Source organism: Penicillium psychrosexuale (genome assembly GCF_028828465.1).
Source record: "Penicillium psychrosexuale strain IBT 29551 chromosome Unknown utg000004l, whole genome shotgun sequence".
NCBI lineage: Eukaryota > Fungi > Ascomycota > Eurotiomycetes > Eurotiales > Aspergillaceae > Penicillium > Penicillium psychrosexuale.
Genome location: NW_026643189.1, coordinates 3284383 through 3304670, shown reverse-complemented (window position 1 = coordinate 3304670; position 20288 = coordinate 3284383). Strand labels below are relative to the sequence as shown.

The following is a 20288-nucleotide window of genomic DNA, read 5'->3' as shown; positions in this document are numbered from 1 at the left end:
GATGAAATGGAATGCAAATGCAATTAGCTGAAATGTTCATCTATCCAACTCCAATATATGTCCGGTATAAAAATTAAGACCCCAGGCGCCTCCAACACTCAAATTCAATGTATCATGCCTGCCATCCTCTCGTGGGATGACAATCCGGACACCCAAAAACAATTGGAATACCATTCCAGATCCAGACGTGCTCTACGTTATGGGGTATCGCTTTCCGGGTTTTCAACTCAGCCTCAGCGGCTGCAAACCAGATATCTTGCACAGAACTATGCAGATTCTGCGCAGACACGCGCGCAAAAACAACCGAGTCCATAGGATCCTTTTCATACATCGTCGTGTCCTGATAGAAGTTGTACATAAACTCTTTGCGTTGCGCTCGCTGGCTCCCACCGTCCCCGATCTCAGCGGAGAAAAACTCGACGATGCGCACAAACGGCGCCAATGTGAGCAACGAGCTAATCCACGAGTCATCAATGTCATGTCCATCCAAAGACATAGCGTAGCGTATATATGAAACAAGCAGATGCATGCAATGGTGTGTTGCAACCAACGCCGCCGTATTGGTGAAGGGAGGGCTCTGGAGGATCCGGGTTTGTAGCTCGCGGTACATCCTCTGGCGTATCTCGAGCGGTAATGGTACAGGGAGCTGACCTGCCTCGTATTTTTGTACGAGCATGTTTGTGTGCTCGCGTCGGGCGGACGCATATGATTCGAAAAAATAGAGTGTATAGTACCTGGTAGAGAAGAGGTCAGTGACTTGCTGGAGTGGAGCAATTCCGCGCTGTCCTTACATGAGTGGTGCAAGGTGGAACCATATGCTAGCTATGCCGCGTTTTACAAGGGCGTTGCGCTCGTTTCGCTTTGCAGGAAATGAGGCCTTCATGACGGCCGGTTCGGTCTGGATGAATCGATCGAGGATCCGGTCTGCCAGGTAGTAGCAGAGCCTTGAGCAGAGCATTTGCCGTCGTCGCAGCCCATGCAAGTATTTGAAGGTATAAAGATGGCCGCCCCTGGCGCTTTTGGATGGTGGGAATAGATCCGATAACAGCACGACATCGTCGCCGGGGTTTCGAGTATAGATTCGATCATTGACGATCGGGGATGGAAGGGTACCGTGGCGACGCAATCGGAGATACTGCCGGACAATCTCATGCTCGTTGCTGGTGAGCAGTTGGCAAAAAGCCTTGCATACGAGCCTCAGCGGATGGAAGTCTGTGATGCCGGAGTACGCGAATATGCGGATTTGAATCTCGACGGGGAGGTCCCATGGCGAGGGTAGTGGAGGATCTGCAGGATCCTTCCTGATAGCGAGGTGAGTCAGTGAATTGTCGCGGCTTGTCGCAAAAGATCTCACCTTAAAGTTGATCCACGATGGTCCTTGGCACCCACCTTTCTCCTGTTGTGGATCGCAGCCCGTACTTTCTGAACGGAGAGGGCGAATTTGGCAAAGCCACTCATTCTTGGGCCCTGCAGCACATGAATTGACTGGCTCCAGCGAGAAGCGCACTTTACCGGGGCTCATGGAGATAAAACAGGTTCATTGAAGGGGGCAATCTTAGGCTAGGTTCCATAAATAGCACATGACTAAGCCCCTCGATGGTCCACTCTCGAGGGCTGGGCACTCCGTCCGATCAAATGTATTGAAAGATCGACTACGGAGTGATTGTAGCGTCCAAGGGCAAATTAAATGCTGATATTTCTAGTAGAGCATGTTAAGCTTGGCTCTGTCGAATACGAGCAACTAGACCAAAAGGTAGCCAAACAAACATGCAAGGAGCAAGATGAATGAATCATGGCTCCACTTGAATGCAGGCAATGGTCTGACATGAACATGACATAGACAGTAGTCAAGCTTGATATATAGACTATGCAAGCTGCGTCGTACAGAACAAACTGCCCAGATGGTTCGATAGAATCCTTACGAGTTTATATAGGCCTGGGCATACGTCATTGCGTCAATGGCGTGCCCGACATATATATAAAGACCTCCCTAACCCCATATCTCAAGCATATCACTCCAACTCACAAAATGGCCGACAACATCCTCATTCTAGGTGCCACTCGGGGACTAGGTGCCTCTCTGCGGACACTGTACTCTGCAAAGCCAGGAACCCATGTGTTTGCAACCTCGCGATCTTCCAACCCCGAGCCAAGCTCAGGTGTCACCTGGCTGACCGGAATTGATATCTCCCAGCCAGATGTGGGGCAAAAGCTTGTTTCGCAGCTTCCATCTACAAAGCTCTCGACAGTCATCATTAGCGCTGGATACTTTGGCTTTGAAACATTCGATTCTCCAGACTGGGAGAAGGAGGTTCAGATGTATACGACTTCTGCCATTGGTCCCGTCTTTGTGGTACACAATCTCGTCAAAGCTGGGCTGTTGGACCAGGGCAGTAAAGTTATTCTCGTCAGCAGCGAGAGCGGCAGCATCACATTGCGCCATGAAAAGGAAGGAGGGGGTAACTTTGGCCACCATGCCAGTAAGGCTGCTTTGAATATGGTCGGCAAGCTCCTAAGTTTGGATTTGAAGCCAAAGGGGATTGCAGTTGGTCTGGTACATCCTGGATTTATGCGAACGGAGATGACGAAGAGCGTTGGATTCGATAAGTACTGGGATGCAGGTGGAGGTGAGTGACCAGTGCATTACTTTTACAGGCCTTATGACAAGGCTTCGGGAACTTGTTAGGTCTAACATATATCTCTTGGAAAACAGCCGTGACACCAGATCAAGCAGCGAAAACGCTTGCATCTTTCATCGAAGATTTCGATCTTAGCAAGACCGGTGAATACTGGGCGCCAGCAGGACCAGGGTAAGAAATTTGATTGCCTATTATAAAAACCCAGGCTAATCTATCATGACAGAGATATCGGCACCGCAGAAGTTGTTCTTGGGAAGAACCTGCCGACTCCTTTGCAGCTTCCGTGGTAGAGAGTGAAATGATGAATATGAGCTACCAGAGCCACGAGTCTGCTTCTTGCTCAAACCCAAGTACCTATACCAGGCACCAAATTCAGAGTAGGCATTTCAATCCGATACCCCCGGTCTCGCACACATAAACACTAAATCCCTCCCCATGTCCTTTCGTTCTTCATGCCCAATGACTTTCACACCAAGAATATTCGCGTAGAAAGCCTGCGTGCGCTCATCATCCGTCATCAGCATGATCCGACGTAGATAAGGCATGTTTTCCTTGGAAAAGGTTTCCGCAACACAACCGATAAGCCATTTCCCGAGTCCTTGGCCTTGGTACTCAGGGAGAACATAGGTATCCGACAGATAAGCAAATGTACAACCATCTGTGATGGTATGAGAAAGCCCAATCTGCTCAATGTTCTCTGGAGATGGGGTGGTAGAATCATTCACAGGTTGGGTCCACCTGTACACGCCGAAGCACAAGGAGCCGTAGAGCATCTGCAACAGCACCTCCTCTGGGATGGGCTCGTTGACCCAGTAAATGAAGTCTCTGTTGAGTGCGGCATTGACTGCTTTGACAGAAAGTAACTTTGGATCGGTTGAGATGAAGAATTCGCGGTTGGTATCTCGTGTCCATGTCTTAGGTGGGAGTCCACCTGTTGGCGGGGTAGAGGACATGGTGAATGTGAGGTGCTGGATGCTGGATGCTGGATGCTGGATGCTGGGTTGTGTTCGAGAAATGGAAATTTATACGCAGTTGGGCTTCAAGAAATAGTATCTTGAGATGAATTCGTTGTATAGTTGTAGGCGAAGAGATTGTAGTTATCGTGAGTCCTATCGTGAGTCATGCGCTAAAACTGCACTTGGCAATACATGAGTCTGATAAGAACGAATATATCGCAACCTTCCGACAAATCCAGAAATGAAAAGCTGGCCGATAGCTCTTCATTTGTAGTTGATATCGGTGGTTGATATGCCTCTAAGTATCTGGATATCGCTGCTGTATCACTGTAGGATCTTCCGAGGTTGCTTAGGTGAAACTGATTGCCAATGCGCAAGTTGATAAGAGCAAGTTGGTAAGAAGATGACGGCCATGTTCGTGGTGTAAAGGTAAGAACAGCGCCGGTGTAGTCACTCGAGAGACTCGGGTATATTTTACACCTGGGCAGGGAGTCGTGCATACTTGAAGCACGTGGTTCTTCACGATTGCCTAATAAAGATAAGCAACCTGATAAACACCAAAACGCAATGGTCAAGGGCTACTCCGAGCTTTTATCTATATAGTTCCGCCAATAGGAGCATAGTTAGGCTGCAATGGAGATGTTGTCGCTATTCACAAAGTTGACATTTACTGTAGTTGTGACAGTGCTGTATCCTTGCTGTAGTAGATATTGATCTGTACTACGGAGTACTCCATACAATCCTTTGATATGCATTGGAAATATATTAATTCGTCTCTTCCAGAACTTCACCATTTAAATACCTTGGCATTCAACTCGAATCGGCCGAGACAAATGGCGACATTTCAATTTCCAACCTCGATACCCCAACTTGTACTCCAACCATGGCACTCCGCAATGGCGTGGGGAGTGGAGAGGATGGTGTTCACGATAGCCCCCCTCGGCACGCCATCTGGAACCGCGATGGTGTTAGCGACATCAAATCAGTCCCGAGAACATCACAATTAAGCCGCATATCCGACTGCAATCGTCCCATATGAAGCCAATTATCAGATTCGATGCGCTGGATTGCAATTCGCATTATGTGGCGTGTAAAACGTTGCGCATGACGTGCAGGTGGGGGTGAATCTACAAGAATGCCGGGATATCCAACTCGGATGCGACAGCGGTTACATGTTTATGCTGTGATTGTTTCACTCGGGAGAAAAGATAAATGGACAAGCCCATCATGACTCTCGTACAAGTGCCCGTGGCTCTTTCCTCGAATATCGAACCTGTCTTGGAATCGATCAAGGGTTCTTCAGACCGCAATGGATCCACCACTGTAACGGTGAATAGTGATATCACCGGATTATCAGAGAAGCTTGAGAAGATCCGATTTGAACTGGAGGAGCACCCCGTTGATGTGGTGCGACCCATCAAGGTCGGTATTATCGGCGCGGGTCTGGCAGGAATTACCGCGGGCATATTGCTCCCTGCGAAGCTGCCGGGACTGGATCTTCGAATCTATGATAAGAATGCCGATGTGGTATGTTAATTGTATTGTTCATTGATGGGTTGTTTCGACGCTAACATTCTTTAGGGAGGCACTTGGTTCGAGAATACATATCCCGGTGTTCGCTGCGATATCCCTGCACATGTATACCAATCCAGCATCTCGCCAAATACCCAATGGACGGAAGAATTCGCCCAGGGAGATGAGATCAGACAATACTGGCAGGGTGTTGCACGGAAGCACAATGTGTACCAGTATCTTCGCGCGGGACAAAAAGTGCAGAAGGCCGAATGGTTGCCCGAGAAAGGGAAATGGAAGGTCACTATTGAGCATGTAGATGGCTCCAAGGTAAGAAATGGTTGATGTTGATCTTGACGTTCTATGCTTACATCCATGCACAGATCTATGAGGAAGAGCTAGACGTTTTAATCAACGCCATCGGTCATTTCAATGCCTGGAAGCTACCCGACTATGAAGGGATCAACAATTACAAGGGAAAGCTCTTCCATTCCTCGAACTGGGATCCAACCACCGACCTGAAGGGAAAGCGAATTGCTCTTATCGGAAATGGCGCTTCCGGCTTGCAGGTTCTACCGTCTATTCAACCATTTGCCAGCCACGTTGATCACTACGCTCGGAATCCCACTTGGATCGCAGATTCATTCAGCAGCGGAAACGTTGGGATCCGTCGACTGGAGCCAAATTCTTTCTCCGAGACACAGCTAGAGACATGGAAAGATCCCAAGGCGTATCTGGAATACCGCAGGGATACCGAGAAGGGATATTTCCAGCGCTTTGGAGCAATCTTTAAAGACACACCCGAGAACAACGAACTGCGCGAGAAATGGACCGCCCTGATGCTGAAGCGCATCGCAAACAAGCCTGAATTGGCCGATAAAATCATCCCCGACTTCCCCCCGGCGTGCCGTCGCCCAACACCAGGCCCCGGATATCTAGAGGCCCTATCCCAAGACAACGTCGACTACATCCAGACACGCATCAAGCGATTCACCGAGAAGGGCATTGTTACCGAAGACGGAGTGGAGCGCGAAGTGGACATCACGATCTGCGCAACAGGAGCCAACGTCGACCACGCACCCCCGTTCTCCATCATCGCCGGCGGAGTCGACCTAAAGACAGCCTGGAAACACGACGGCAAATTCGGATTCCCGTACTCATACCTCGGCTTCGCAACACCCGGTTTCCCGAACCTCCTCTGGCTCGGCGGGCCATACGCCTCTGGACACAGCGGCACAGTGCCCAACACCATCGAGAACCAAGTGACATACATCGCGAAGGTGCTGCGCAAGATCCGCTCGCAGGGAATTAAGACCATCGTGCCGTCCGCCCAGGCGACCGATGACTTCGTCGAGTACTGCGACCGGTTCTACCCGCGCACTGTCTGGTCTGCGAACTGTAGCTCGTGGTACAACGGTGGCAAGCCCGGGTCTCGTATTCATGGTCTCTTCCCCGGTAGTGCGTCGCATTCGAATTATATTCGTCGGGATCCGCGCTGGGAGGATTGGGAGTATACCTATGTTAATCCAAGTGGCAATCGGTTTGCTTACTTTGGTAATGGCTGGACTACGAAAGAGTTGGCTCCTGATGCAGAGCTGACGCCTCATCTGAGATTGCCGGAGGAGATTGATTTGAAGTCTCACATGGAGGGATGGTGGGATGTTTGATTTGGTATGGAGTGCGTTAGACTGGATCATTCCAATGCAAGAGTGTTAGTGTCTATTTGGAAATACCTATATACATGAATTAGCGCTGGGAAATACTATTTTTTTTGACTATTTGTTGAAACCGTTCCTGTCTTAGGGTGATAGGACCTGTTCCCTACCTTATTTGGCCTTCTTCTCTCTAACACAGTACAACCCGTGGTTTCCTTTCTTATCACTATTTATGCTCAGTATAGATTCGACGAGAAGATAAAGCCATATGATATTCTATTAACAGGGGCTAGCAACAAATTTTTTTTTGTGAATGTAGATATTCTACTTCGACTCCTCCAATGAGTACGGAGGCACTTCCTGGCCCGCTTTCCAGAAGTATTTCGCGCCAGGGTGCGCATCAGGGAGCCTGGACTGACCCTTCTTTCCGTACATGTTCTCACGGAAAGTTCCACCCTTGACAGCATAGTCCGACCAGAACAGACCGCGGCGCTGCAACTCCGGCAGAAGCAGACGAATAACATCGTCAAAGGTCTCAGGGAGACTAGCATAGCTGAAGTTGAAACCGTCAACATCGCCGACAGTCACCCATCGCTCTAGCTCATCAGCCACCGTCTTCACACTGCCAATGATCTTGACACCATTACCACCGAGCACCAAGTACTCAGCAATAGTCTTCTTATCCCACTTCTGGCCCTCAGTGCCAGGCACTGTACTAGCCCAGTGGTTCACCATACTGCGAACAGCAGGAAGCTCCACGAAACGGAAGTCCTGGTCATCAGAGTAGGTAGACAGATCGTAACCAGTCCAGCCACCGAAGAGAGCAAGAGCGCCCTCCCGATCACCGTATGTCTTCAGCTCCTCGAACTTAGCATACGCCTCCTCGTCGGTCTCAGCAACAATCACCAAGGCACCGGCAATAACCTTGATATCCTGCGGGTTGCGTCCGAGCTCAGCCGCCTGCTGGCGGATACTATCAACAGAAGGACGAACCAGCTCGGGCTTCTGCGCATGCAAGAACACAGCCTCGGCATGCTTAGCGGCAAACGCCTTACCCGCGGTCGACGTACCAGCCTGCAAGATAAACGGCGTGCGCTGGGGACTGGGCTCACAGAGATGGGGACCGGGAACCTGGAAGTACTTTCCCTTGTGATTGATCTCACGGACAGCCTTGGGGTCCGCATAGGCCTGGGTCTTGCTCTGGGTGCCCTGCTTCCAAGTCACGGCATCGTCTCGCCAGGACGCCTCCCACAACTTGTAGGTGACGTCCAGGTACTCGTCTGCGATGCGGTAGCGCTCGTCGTGCTCGACCTGTGTGTCGAGGCCGAAGTTGCGGGCCGCGGAGTCGAGGTACGAGGTGACGATGTTCCAGCCGATGCGGCCGTTGCTGAGGTGATCGACTGTTGAGAAGCGTCTTGCCAGCGCGTAGGGGGAGTCGTATGTTGTTGAGGCTGTTACGCCGAAGCTGATTGATTCTGTGGCTGCGGCCATGGCGGGCACGCTGTAGAGGGGGTCGTTGATGGGGAATTGGGCGGCGGCGGGGATTGTCGGAGTGAGGTTGGAGGGGCCTCGGTATACATCGTAGCCTCCGAGGACGTCTGCGAAGAAGATGGCGTGGAATTTGGCATCTTCGAGCTTCTTGGCTAGGGCAATCCAGTGCTTGATGTTCTTGTAGTCTGCACCTTGGTCTGCAGGGTGACGGAATAGACCTGGGTTGAGATGACTCGGCGAGTGCATCGCAAAGGCATTGATGATGAGTTGCTTCTTTTCGGAAGACATGGTGATGGTGATGGTGGTGTTGAAGACTTGGGATGATTGGATTGAGTTGAATTGAATTGAATTGAATTAATTGTCTACAACAGCTCTAGAGGGGTAGATTATATTTATTGACCCTGCACGTGTTCCGTATCTGCCAACCCCGCGGTGCATTGTCGTGAGACGTGCAAAAAGACGTGCAGTTGGAGGCCGATGGCGTCAGCATGTAAATGTGGGGTGATACGTAAATTGCTAAAAGGGTTGGGATTCCAAGGTTCTCATGGATTGGATTGGATCGGATTTGATATTGAAATTCGTAACATATGTTGTGCTTTCTACGTTTATCTTCTCTCGACCGAGTGAAGTATGGCGCGATGTTATCCCAATCAGGAATGAGGGATTTCTCTTCCTTTCATTTCTATACTTGCTCCCTTTTTAGGTGGGACTATATTCATACTTGGCATTGATCATGGTGAAATGGTCAATTGTATTCTCAGACCCTCCTAATCGTTGTTCTATATTGAACTTGATGCTCAATTGAGCAGTGGTATAACTATATCCGGGGTTGGTTTAACCTGGTCGTTACCCGATTTGGTCGATTTTCGATCCATACTATTTCCTATATAGAATATAAGCCCCAAGACAAGACAAAGTACGTATCCATTGTTATTCAGTCTATCCATATAAAAAATATACAAAAGGATAATTGTAACATCTTTTAACGGTCAAACTAAAAGCAAAAAAAACAAAAAATGAGTGCATCATCCGTGAATCGAACACGGGCCTCGTCGATGGCAACGACGAATTCTACCACTAGACCAATGATGCTAGTTCATGTAATATGGCCTACTATTTTGTACCAAGTAGGTGATGACGGTCCTACTTGTTGAGCCTTGCCTCCTGAGTCTTGGGGCCAAGCCAAGCACATGGGGCCAAAGATCTCTTGGCCTGAGCTTCCAATATTTCGTACTCGCTCTCGCTTTCGGGAGGGTTCCAAGGTTCTGACAGCTCGTGTGGTGGGCAATATAAAGTTCACGGCATGGCTGTGGGATCCGCCTTGCGCCCTGGACCATTAACCTGTAGTAATCTCAATATCGACATACCTGACATTGCCATAGTTGAAATCTAGGAAAGGCAAAGGGGGCACCGTGGCTTTTTTTTAATCCTGGGGTGTCATGTCGTTCTCAGCGGAGCTAGAACTACCAAACTGCCAACAAAGATTAGTGCATGTAGATAACAAGGGCGAAATATATTTTTGGGTATTATACCAAGCCCGGCATTTCTGCGATTGTTGAACGCTCTCATGAGGTGGAAGCGGCTTCATTGACTGTAGGAGCTGAGTGTTGAATGACCTTTCCATCCCTTCGATATTCCATTGGGTCCAGGATTCAAATATTCTGGGATGAAACCCTGCAGAGGCCCAGTCTACCAAATAAATCCTACCATCTGGTTGCCATATAATATTCCTGGTGCAATATGCAATGCCAAAGCACTAGGTCTTCCCCTCGCCTGGAGATAATCTGCTGTTAAACCATGACTCCATCTTAGCTTTATTGTCAAAGCTCAATTGAGTCTTCGGTTTCAGGCCAGAGAATCCTCAAGATAGCCCGCCGCCAAGGTTTCCCGGACGATTTGCAGTGAGTGTGCTAAAGTAATCGAGCACTTGCGCTCTTTTGCTATCAGATGAGGATCATTAAGAGGCCCTTCACATGGCCTTAACGTATTCCATAACGATACATAGCCACGCCCGACTTTATCTGTGGAGAAACGATGGACACGCGGGACGTGGGATATTATGATCATTGAGTTCGTAGGTTTTCTTTGATGATTAGCCTCGTCTTCACTGAGCACTTGTCCAAATTTGATAACGATATCATTCGAAATTCAACAATATTCCCTCCTTGGCGCCCGCCGACAATTCGACCAGGGGCCTTATTAATTCACGGCCTGAAAAGGTAGTTGAGTCCATTTTTCACCAAGAAGGATGGTCGTATGAAGTTCAAAGCGGCAGAGTTTCTGACTGTGACTCGGGCGGTCGGTTTTAGCTACACGAGGAGGTTCGAGCCCTATGACGACGCCGAGACATGCCCAGACATGCCCGATCAGAATGTGCAATGTCGGCGATGCGACGCAGGATTCGAGGAATGGGAATGGAAGATTACCTTACATCTACTGCTACAATATATGGCTTCCAATATTTGAAGCTATAGCCATTGCCACCTTGATACCCTACAATATGGATATCAACTAGTTCGCGCCGAAAACAGCCATGACGATCCTAGCTCTCATTCGGCCCCCTCATGACCAGCGCCCGACAAGACTCAGCCATGGCAAGAGGGAGGCTTAGAACCGCTTATCCAATCATATCCAGTCCTGTGGGCATTGCCCAAGTGAAGACATGGTCTCACTGCGGGGAAGCGCAGGGAAGTTGTGTTGTTTACCTTTTGACTTTCGAACATTTAAAACCTTACGACTTCCCCCTTCTTCATCCCTTCTAAATCAAATCTCTACCTTTGAACATCCAAATACAAAGGTCCGCAAAACTGCCATAATATTTGAACCATGTCTGCAAACGGCGCAAACACCGGCAAGGCTCCCGCCCCCAATCATGGTCATGGAGTACATCAACCTCTGGTCAATGTTCAGCCATTTCATATGAGCGATCTGCAGCCCAAATACGCGCATCAAATCGACCATGAGGATGATAACCCCGATGCGCATGGCTGGTACGCCGGTTTGAGTGAGTTACACCAATACTGTATGCGCTGCGACTCTCTTCCTGACTATGTATTCCTTGTTTAGTCCACGGCCTGGGTGAATGTATCGGATTCTTTGGAGCTATTCCCTGCTGCATCTGCTGCCCGAACCCCTTCAAGTCTGTCGACCAGGGTGCGGTCGGTTTGATCTCGCGATTCGGACGGTTAGCGATCCCCTCTCGGCCATGCCTCTGAATATCACCCGCTGACAATGATTTATTCTAGCTTCGAGCGATCGGTCGATCCTGGTCTGGTTAAGATCAACCCGCTTAGCGAACATATCACCACGGTCGATGTCAAGATTCAAATCGTCGAGGTGCCGCGCCAAGTCTGCATGACCAAGGACAACGTGACCCTCAACCTGACCTCCGTCATCTACTATCAAGTAGTCTCTCCCCACAAGACCGCGTTCGGTATCTCGAACGTGCGACAGGCCCTGATCGAGCGCACCCAGACCACACTACGCCACGTGATCGGCGCGCGTGTGTTGCAAGACGTGATCGAGCGCCGCGAGGAGATCGCTCAGTCGACTTCGGAGATCATCGAGGAGGTCGCAGCCGGGTGGGGAGTGAAGGTCGAGTCGATGCTGATCAAGGACATAATCTTCAGCAACGACCTGCAAGACTCTCTCTCGATGGCGGCTCAGTCGAAGCGTATCGGTGAGAGCAAGGTCATTGCTGCGCGCGCCGAGGTCGAATCCGCCAAGTTGATGCGCCAGGCTGCCGACATCCTGTCCTCCGCTCCGGCTATGCAGATCCGCTACCTCGAGGCGATGCAGGCCATGGCTAAGACCGCCAATAGCAAGGTTATATTCCTTCCCGGCCCTGGTCAGCCCGGGCAGGCGCAGCTTAGCACTGCCGAGAATTTTGGCGAAGGTCCTAGCAAGTACGGCACTATCTCTCAGGATGATAATGGACTCCAGCATGCAGTGAACGCTCGCGTTGTCGAGGACATCTAGATGTGATCTTGATGCGTTTTCCTGCGTTTTCCTGCGTCGTCTCGTTCTCCTTTTATTTAATTGGTCAGTCTCTTGCGTGAAGGCATGACCCTTTTACCCTTTCCGGAAGGTGGATCATTTGAAGCCGTTCCTCGACAGCTCATTCGTCTATGCTCCCTGGATTTTCTTGTTTCTGTATTATGGCTGGACGTGACTGGATCCATGACGATACCCACCTTCGTTTGCGCTACTATCGCAGCTGTTTTAATGTCTCTTTAATGCCCCTATGACTGCTTTATCATAATTATTTCGTCTAATGCAATGCAGCAATGCAATTCTTGCTCTATGTTTCTTTCTTTCAATCACACCTAATATACCAGGACCAGTCAGTCGGCAGCGATAAGGCACGTATAAAAACGCGTCTCATCATCTGACAGTAGATGCGCCACCTTTGAATCATTTAAAATAACTGCTGGTAGAATGGCTGAAAGGGTTTAAATTACTGAAATCCACTTATGAACCTTAGTATTCTCGATTATGTACATATTCCGTACCCCTAACTCCATCAGATGTTTTGCGCAGATGGCGTTCCCGATGAGGCTCAGTTACAGCCAAGACATGGCATCTTCCAGGGTTGCTATTATTACAACAGTCTGATTCCTAGAACAGCGGTGAGGGGATCCATAGGATTTGTTCGGATGTAGTTTGATTTAGTTTGTGTATGATATTGAATTCTTACTCCCAACTACCCTCTACCTTCCAATCTAATTCGATCAACTATATACTTAGGTAGTACCCCGAACACTAAGAACCCTGGATCCTCCCCAGAGTCTGATCCTATCCCGATCCCGATCCTCAAAATAATCTACTATTGGTCCATCTTAGCCCGGATATAAAATCCAGAGCCGCTCCTTGCCAAGTGTGGATAGTCCATAGTCCCGAGGCTTAGCGGAGGATTGCGGATTTTCTGGAATAGGTATGAATGCCGGTGGACAAGCGATGAGGCGCTTCTATATGTACCAGGAAAACACGCGGGGCGATAGCCGAAATTAACACTGGTTGAAGTGGACGGGATAATTTACTCGGAATATGATTAACCACCGACTTCCGCATAAGCAGTTAATTAAGATCATGACTGATATCGCGGCTTGTTCAATTCCTAAATAAGATGTTAGGTGGTACTGCATATAACCAGGAAAGAAGCAAGCTCCAGAAATGTACAACATAAAGTGTACAATTGAGTGAAGACTTTTTATATGAAGGGTCCTCGCTACACTTGTAAGAATGTGGTACTGTGTAACACGAGGAATAGAGTTTTTTTCCAGGCTAGTGAGGCTCCACTAGTAGTAGCGTTGTAACCGACAGCATGGGGCGCCTAAATTTACGTATCAGAAAATCTATGATCCTAGACAGCACATTCGATTATTATTGCCGACAGTATTGCCCCCTGACAGAAGGCTTTTTCGTCTTCGTACCAATAAGGACCCCGACTGTTATGCAAGATAATGCGCCTAGGCATGCTTACTGTTGAGTCCTCGGATGGACTGTTCGCCAAACGGAGTAGCTTATTTTCGCGTAATTTAAACCTAATTAAATGGGGTTAGCGCTAGATAAAGGGCTAGAGTAAGCCCTGGATGATCCCGGTATATAACATAGGGATCAGAACATGCTGTAGAGTAAGCTCTGTGAAGTTACTCTTGCGGTATAGGATGCAGTATGCTGAAGGGGTTCCTACCATATACTCCGTACTAAGACTTGCAATCGAAAGTCGAGAATTGAAGTTGAATCCTGGTTTTTTTCTAAAATTAAATAAAATTTATCGGTAAGAATACCAGATTAATACCACGCTAACTATGCACTAAAATATATTATGGGCGAATCCCAAGATAGACTGTTGTAGATTGGGTAGAGAAACGTGCTGTAAAGGCGCTAAGCATGTGAGTGGACATTGTCGATACAGACTTGGGGATTTTCCGTGGGTGATCTTTTCTAGTTTACTTCTTTATTGACAAATGCAATTGTTCTCTATTCAAGCGATTCACTGACTCAAATTCCGAAAGAAATAGAAAATAAATCCAAAGTTTGGCCAGGTTTGAGGCAGGGTGACGGTCTCTAGCGAGCAACTAACCCTGGAGGCTGAGGGAGGATATAGAGTCAGCACTAGGATGTATCGAGAGGAGCTAAGATCAATTCGGATATGGCACTGCAGGTATAAATAACCAAAATAAACCCCTTTCGATCCATTCGGAGGCTGATAATTTTCGTTTTCCCGCTATACATTCTACTCTTTCGCAACACCCTGTAGAGCTACCTAGCAGATACAACTTCAAAATGACGTCTACTATACCAGGATTAGTTGCAAGGGCAACAGCAGATTCAGATCTCACGACGACGGCCATGTCAAGTATCTTCACTGCCCCCGCCTCATGCTCGGAGTCGTGGACATTCGAACCAGAGGCTGCAAACAGTGTCCAAAATGGTCTCCTACTGCAAAATGCCGCGGCGAGCGACAATGCTGATCCGGCGTGTTTCCCTTCTGGATACAATAATTATGGAAGAGATCAAGCATCTCTTGTCTATAGCCCAGGCTATTGTCCAGGTGGATACACCTCAGCCGCGTTAGCGGCTCAAAGTTCGACAACCGCTGCCATATGCTGTCCCTCGTAAGTGAAAAAAAAAGCAGATCCTGGTTCCCAGCTTGGATATTAACTTCGAGGCTCCAGTGCCTTCTCCTACTACGAGGAAGCAAGAGGCGGCTCTGAGACGTTCGCCGGATGCCTAAGTCGTCTCCCTAGTGGATCAAGTACCAGTGTCACCGTCCGCCAGAACTCGACGAGCACAGAAGTCACCGGCCCCATCACGATGTGGGCACAAGCAATCCAAATCGAGCTGCAAGCTTCGGACCTAAGCCTATTTGTCTCCGCCACTACGACACCCGCCACTACAACAACATCATCCGACACCTCATCAGTTCCGACCAGCAGCGCAACCGCTTCATCAACACCGACCAGCTCAACAGCCCCAAGCACGGGGTCCAGCGGCATGTCGACAGGAGCAAAGATTGGTGTTGGCGTCGGTGTTGGCGCAGGAGGTCTCATTATACTTGTCGCTCTGGTATTCTGGCTCTTCCGCCGGCGCCAGAACAACCAACAGAAGACTCTAGCAGACGCACCATCGTCATTCGGAGGGAGCCGCACCGCACCTAGCGAGCTTGGCGTGGACGGTCTCGGTACAAGCCCATCATACCAACGCGGAGGATACGTAACACCAAGCGAGCTTGGGAGCGAGCCGGCGGGATCAACTAGCAAGAACGCGAACACTACTCCTTCTGAACTATACGCGGCACCCCCCGGTCCAAAGTTCGTACATGAACTTGGTGCTTAGCTTTTCTTTTCTTTTCTCCTTTGTTCTTTCTTTTGTTTTCTTGATTTGCAAAGTCGGAATTATACCCCCTTTCTCGCTCGGCTCTCGGCCCCTGGCATGAGTCTATGGAACTGGGACATGAATGGTTTTATGTGAATATGCGCATGCTATTTCCATTGGATACTGGAGTCGATGAGCGGCGGTATGAGAATCTTGGCTTGGGCTTATCGAGTATTATGCCAGTACATATACATGGATGGTCTCCCTGCATTATGGGGCTTGTTTGGGGATCCATGCCTCCGTTGGATGTAACTACTATACCTCAGCTACAGAGTTAATACATTATAATCACCATTGCTTAATTTCTAGTTTTTGTCTTTAATGCTTTTAGGGCTGAGCTAGTGACCCGGTGGGAATTGAATTAGTGAACAAAGTAAGACATGTAGAAATAACTATTTGATCTCTTTTGTTTACGCTGTATAGATCTCAGATCAAAAGCGGCAGTGAACTATACCTAAAAGGGGATGACACTATACCTAATAAGGAAAAGAGAAGGCGGTGGGGCGTGGAGATATCGATCCCGCGGAGGCCAGCTCTCTCATCAAGCGTGAATTGACCTGGACATAAATTGCCAAAGCTCCTAAGTCAGAGCTCCACACAGATGGCATCGCAAACATACAGCTCGTCCGCTCGAGCTGGCCTCAAACCATCAAACACCGCTCCCCCCAACTTCGCCGATCCAAACTTCGACTCGGCCGAGTTCCTCAATGACTCCCTATCACCACTCACTGTGGCATCAGCACAACCTAGTGCCTCTCGGTCACCCGGCTCTGTTCCCCTGACAGAGTTATCTGTGCAGGTCCAGTCCCTCCTCTCCCAGATTAGCGCCCAAAATATCCGTCTCTCGAGCACGTTATCCCAACTTACCGACGAAATCCTTCGAAGCGGTGGACGACTGGCCTACGAAGTCGAAGTCCTACGAGGCGAGACAATCGGGCTATCCGAAACCCTAACTGAAGTCCTACGCGACGACATAACAAAGTTCATCCCGGAGCCCTCACCAGAAGACGGGCGCAAGGCCGAACAAGAAGAGGATGCGCCCACCAACGAAGATGAGTCGGCAGAAACAGAGGACAAGAACAAACCCGCCGCCCCAACAGACCCAGAATACATAACGAACCTCCGCACACTGAACCAAGTGAGATCGCGCCTAGAAGACGTCGTACAGACCTTCGGCGACGCAATGAGCTGGCCGCTGCCCCCATCCGAAATCTCATTCTCGTCATCCTTCATCTCTGTCTCAGGACCAGACCTCGGCCCCGAAGGCCAAGACCGCGAGGAAAAGGGCCAAGAAATGATGAAGAAGCTACGCGCAGAAGTGACCGAGCTACTCGAAAGTGAGGGCGGAGGATACGCCGGACTCGATGCTGCCAACCGCCGCGTTGAAGCCCTACGGACGCTGGCGACTGTGTGGAATGCATCGGCCGAGGAAAAAGCCCGTAATCGGTTCGTGGATAGCCTGGCAAATATCGTGGGGGATCGACGGCGCACCTTGGACCAGCAGCAGGCAGATCAGAACCAGCGAGGCCAGTCCAAGTCCAGATTTGAGGCTCGGCGGGATAGTGACAGTGGGGCACCGGCTGGTGGGCTGTTCCGGAATTTACAGCGTTTGAGGGAGGAAATATACTTGGAGTGAAAGAATGGGATGTTCATATATGGTCCTAGTTGAGCTGGTTCTCTACATTGATACTTGGACTTGGCTGTATAGTATTTTGCATCTTTTACGACAATCTTGCATTTTCTGGTCTCTATAACTTCCTGGCCTGCATAGGGCTGTTTGCACTGCTCTTTGCGGGACACATCCCCCCAGTTAAACTTGACGCAGGTCATTACGTAGTCGTGACCAGCCTCGATAGACATAAAACTCGACCTTTTGAATAGGAGCGACGTCAGTCGCTATTATGAACTTAGGGCTATTAACTACACTATGGGATTGAGCGTAACTAAAGGGAATATAGTCTACAGTCTATATAGATCCTTCAGGAACATCTATATACAGAGTAGATGTAAAGATATATAGTTATCCAAGACTCATGAACGTTTAGTTTAGGTAAATGTGTTCCTTACATGTGGAGACACACAATACTATTATTCTCATAGCTCTAAATATGGTTATGAATCATCATCTAGCTGAGGGTCCAAGGGCCCACCAGGTGACGAGCTGACAAGTGACGGGAGTGGCACCGGGAACGTTGCGCCGATCGCAGCCTCTCTCCCTCTTCTCCAAGGTGATTGCGTATGCGGTTCCTGACCTCTTACAATGTTCCATATTGCTTTACCCAGTATCTGATTCGACTTATTTTTGCATGATGGCGTCGGAGGACGCGCCACTACACTTTGAAGATACCAAGTTGACTCCAATGCTGTGGCACGTCTTCCACCGTCGGTCACGGGCAAATCTTAAAACAATTGGTTTGTCGGTAATTGCATTGTTCTTCTTCTTTCTTCTGCTCCAGTCTTCTCCAACGGTAAGGATTGCTTTCTGCTACACGGCGGACATGCTATTGCCAGGCCTAAGACAAAGAAGCTGACCTGCCTAGCGAGTCGAACCGGACTTTTGGACAAAGTTTCCCTCTCGCCATCCTTTTCCCCAGCGCCCGGAGGACGCCCAGGTCATCCTTAATCCCCGCACCGATATTAATGTTAACGATACCCTCCCCCACGATCTGGACAAACCCAACCCGCGCTTGCATGTCCTAGTTCCAGCCTCGCAGGGCTCGCGCGGACTTTGCCGAACGCTCACGTCGGCTATGATCCTTGGATACCCACCGCCGACATTAATCGGTTACGACCATCAATCTCCCGGAGCGACTGAGGCCGAGCGCATGGTGGACCGGATCACGCGCGCGCGCAATTACCTCCGAGACAGCAAGACCGTACACGACCGCGACTTTGTGCTGATAGTGGATGGCGCAGACAGCTTCTTCCAATTGCCGCCGAAGGTCCTAGTGGAGCGGTTCCAGGCTATCATAAGAGCGAACAACCGAAAGCTACGGGACAAGTTTGGGTTCGCAAAAGTGGAGAGCCAAAATGCTGGGGCTGCGCCTGAGATGGTACAGAAATACACCCAGCGCGTTATTTTTGGTGCAAGCAAGATATGCTACCCCGGGTTGCTGGACGACCCCGGCTGTGCATCCGTGCCCGATTCATCTCTACCTCCGGATGTGTATGGCTGGAAGACCGATGCCTACCCGGATGGATCTCTGAACCGACCCCGGTGGTTGAATCCCGGAGCGGTCATTGGTCAGGCTGCGGACTTGCGTCTGATCTACGATGAGGTCCTGCGGCTAGTTGAGATGCGCACGAACAAATCTGGAGATCACATGGCCTTGACACAGATGTACGGACGGCAAGAGGTGATCAGAGAACTGGAGCGGCGGCGAACAGCCAATGACTTCAAAGAGTTGCTTTACCGGATGGTGGGCATCTCCGATGCAGCAAATATCACCGGGATTACCCTCCGGCTGGAGACAGGTCACCGTTACGAGTACGGCATTGGCGTCGACTACGAGTCACAACTCTTCTTCAACCAGATCATGTCCCGCAAGGACGTCGAGTGGGTCAAGTTTGGCAACATTACCAGGATGTCCGCGTTGCAGATGGAACACGGCGTCCCGCGCGAACACCGTATCCTCCTACCGCAGGACATTGCATCGCTCCCGAACCCATTTATCCAGTCCCGCTTCGCAAAAGAATCAACCCAGCGCCCAGTGTGGAATGCCACACTAGACAAGCTCCCGAACCCGCGCGAGCGCAACTGGCACAATATTTCGCTAATGACGAATGTCCACTCCGCCTCGGTCCCGGTAATCGCCCGTCTCAACGGTGACCCCAAGCTCCGCAACACCTGGTGGGAGAATATGTGGTTTTTCCCATGGGGACGCGCGCTACTGCGGAAGTATGTCCGCGACTCACACGGATTCGACGCGGCACAGTCGTCGCTGCTGGGCGGGCAGGACTGGTTGGAGGTGCGCGGAGGTCGAGGTGGGATCTGGACCGATGATGAGAACTGGGTCAATCTTTCTGAGATGTGCAATGGCCAAGAAAGAGATCTCTTTGACGATGATCTCGGGCCCTGGGGTAAGGAAAATGGTGACCCAGATCATCCGGTTTACAACCAGTATGGAAGTCTCATTGCTGGGAAGGAACAATAATTCGACTAAAGCTGGACTTTGAGTTATTATCCTCCCCTTTTACTCACTACATCATTCTCAATGGATCGATGGGCGGGTTGTTAAGACTTCCCGTCCAGCTCGCCATCCCACCAAACCGCCTGCTCTGCGCTATATCTCCACGTCGAGTTTCAAGCTTATCAAGCTCTGGACTCTGTCGAGTTTTGGAGTTTGGATGGTTTTTGTCTTTTTGCATGACCGCCTGATTGGGTGAGCCACTACTTATGACCTCCCTCGGGATGACATGGCCGGATTCACCGGAGAATTCGGACTTATTCTTATGTCGAAGCTGGGATTCTTTCGACTGTTATCACGAATAGCTATACATTAATGCGACTGGCTTTGCATGACTGCGACGCAAGAGTCTGTTGTATGATACCGTCATAGATGGGACCTTGGAAAGGGCCGGCTGTTTGGTGATGCTGGTGTATATAGAAAGCAACAGAATGAACAAGTAAAGTATTGTCGTTCGCATCTGGACTA

General features: G+C 49.7%; 10 protein-coding genes across 10 annotated transcripts; 6 read left to right on the top strand and 4 right to left on the bottom strand.

Annotated features, from left to right (window-relative positions):
• Positions 1 to 112: 112 nt before the first annotated feature.
• On the bottom strand, positions 113 to 1458 carry N7518_007097 (F-box protein; the record flags this gene model as incomplete). The annotated part of the gene is made up of 3 exons (XM_057188024.1): positions 113 to 734; positions 792 to 1301; positions 1355 to 1458. 3 exons carry the CDS (start codon positions 1456 to 1458, stop codon positions 113 to 115), a joined length of 1236 nt encoding a protein of 411 aa, XP_057039727.1.
• Positions 1459 to 2029: 571 nt separating this feature from the next.
• N7518_007096 (oxidoreductase, short chain dehydrogenase/reductase family superfamily) lies at positions 2030 to 2929 on the top strand (the record flags this gene model as incomplete). The annotated part of the gene is made up of 3 exons (XM_057188023.1): positions 2030 to 2627; positions 2714 to 2810; positions 2863 to 2929. 3 exons carry the CDS (start codon positions 2030 to 2032, stop codon positions 2927 to 2929), a joined length of 762 nt encoding a protein of 253 aa, XP_057039726.1.
• A 96-nt stretch (positions 2930 to 3025) lies between these two features.
• On the bottom strand, positions 3026 to 3592 carry N7518_007095 (GNAT family N-acetyltransferase; the record flags this gene model as incomplete). The annotated part of the gene is made up of 1 exon (XM_057188022.1): positions 3026 to 3592. The coding sequence occupies one exon, from the start codon at positions 3590 to 3592 to the stop codon at positions 3026 to 3028; it is 567 nt and encodes a 188-aa protein (XP_057039725.1).
• Positions 3593 to 4822: 1230 nt separating this feature from the next.
• N7518_007094 (flavin-containing monooxygenase) lies at positions 4823 to 6774 on the top strand (the record flags this gene model as incomplete). Its single annotated transcript, XM_057188021.1, has 3 exons — positions 4823 to 5122; positions 5177 to 5437; positions 5491 to 6774. 3 exons carry the CDS (start codon positions 4823 to 4825, stop codon positions 6772 to 6774), a joined length of 1845 nt encoding a protein of 614 aa, XP_057039724.1.
• A 312-nt stretch (positions 6775 to 7086) lies between these two features.
• Positions 7087 to 8541, bottom strand: N7518_007093 (LLM class flavin-dependent oxidoreductase; the record flags this gene model as incomplete). The annotated part of the gene is made up of 1 exon (XM_057188020.1): positions 7087 to 8541. The coding sequence occupies one exon, from the start codon at positions 8539 to 8541 to the stop codon at positions 7087 to 7089; it is 1455 nt and encodes a 484-aa protein (XP_057039723.1).
• Positions 8542 to 9247: 706 nt separating this feature from the next.
• On the bottom strand, positions 9248 to 9633 carry N7518_007092 (uncharacterized protein; the record flags this gene model as incomplete). The annotated part of the gene is made up of 3 exons (XM_057188019.1): positions 9248 to 9344; positions 9401 to 9518; positions 9621 to 9633. The coding sequence occupies 3 exons, from the start codon at positions 9631 to 9633 to the stop codon at positions 9248 to 9250; spliced, it is 228 nt and encodes a 75-aa protein (XP_057039722.1).
• A 1446-nt stretch (positions 9634 to 11079) lies between these two features.
• Positions 11080 to 12231, top strand: N7518_007091 (slipin family protein; the record flags this gene model as incomplete). Its single annotated transcript, XM_057188018.1, has 3 exons — positions 11080 to 11257; positions 11320 to 11437; positions 11499 to 12231. 3 exons carry the CDS (start codon positions 11080 to 11082, stop codon positions 12229 to 12231), a joined length of 1029 nt encoding a protein of 342 aa, XP_057039721.1.
• Positions 12232 to 14541: 2310 nt separating this feature from the next.
• N7518_007090 (uncharacterized protein) lies at positions 14542 to 15594 on the top strand (the record flags this gene model as incomplete). The annotated part of the gene is made up of 2 exons (XM_057188017.1): positions 14542 to 14873; positions 14934 to 15594. The coding sequence occupies 2 exons, from the start codon at positions 14542 to 14544 to the stop codon at positions 15592 to 15594; spliced, it is 993 nt and encodes a 330-aa protein (XP_057039720.1).
• A 640-nt stretch (positions 15595 to 16234) lies between these two features.
• Positions 16235 to 17269, top strand: N7518_007089 (uncharacterized protein; the record flags this gene model as incomplete). Its single annotated transcript, XM_057188016.1, has 1 exon — positions 16235 to 17269. One exon carries the CDS (start codon positions 16235 to 16237, stop codon positions 17267 to 17269), a length of 1035 nt encoding a protein of 344 aa, XP_057039719.1.
• A 673-nt stretch (positions 17270 to 17942) lies between these two features.
• N7518_007088 (glycosyltransferase domain-containing protein) lies at positions 17943 to 19787 on the top strand (the record flags this gene model as incomplete). Its single annotated transcript, XM_057188015.1, has 2 exons — positions 17943 to 18101; positions 18174 to 19787. The coding sequence occupies 2 exons, from the start codon at positions 17943 to 17945 to the stop codon at positions 19785 to 19787; spliced, it is 1773 nt and encodes a 590-aa protein (XP_057039718.1).
• Positions 19788 to 20288: the final 501 nt, after the last annotated feature.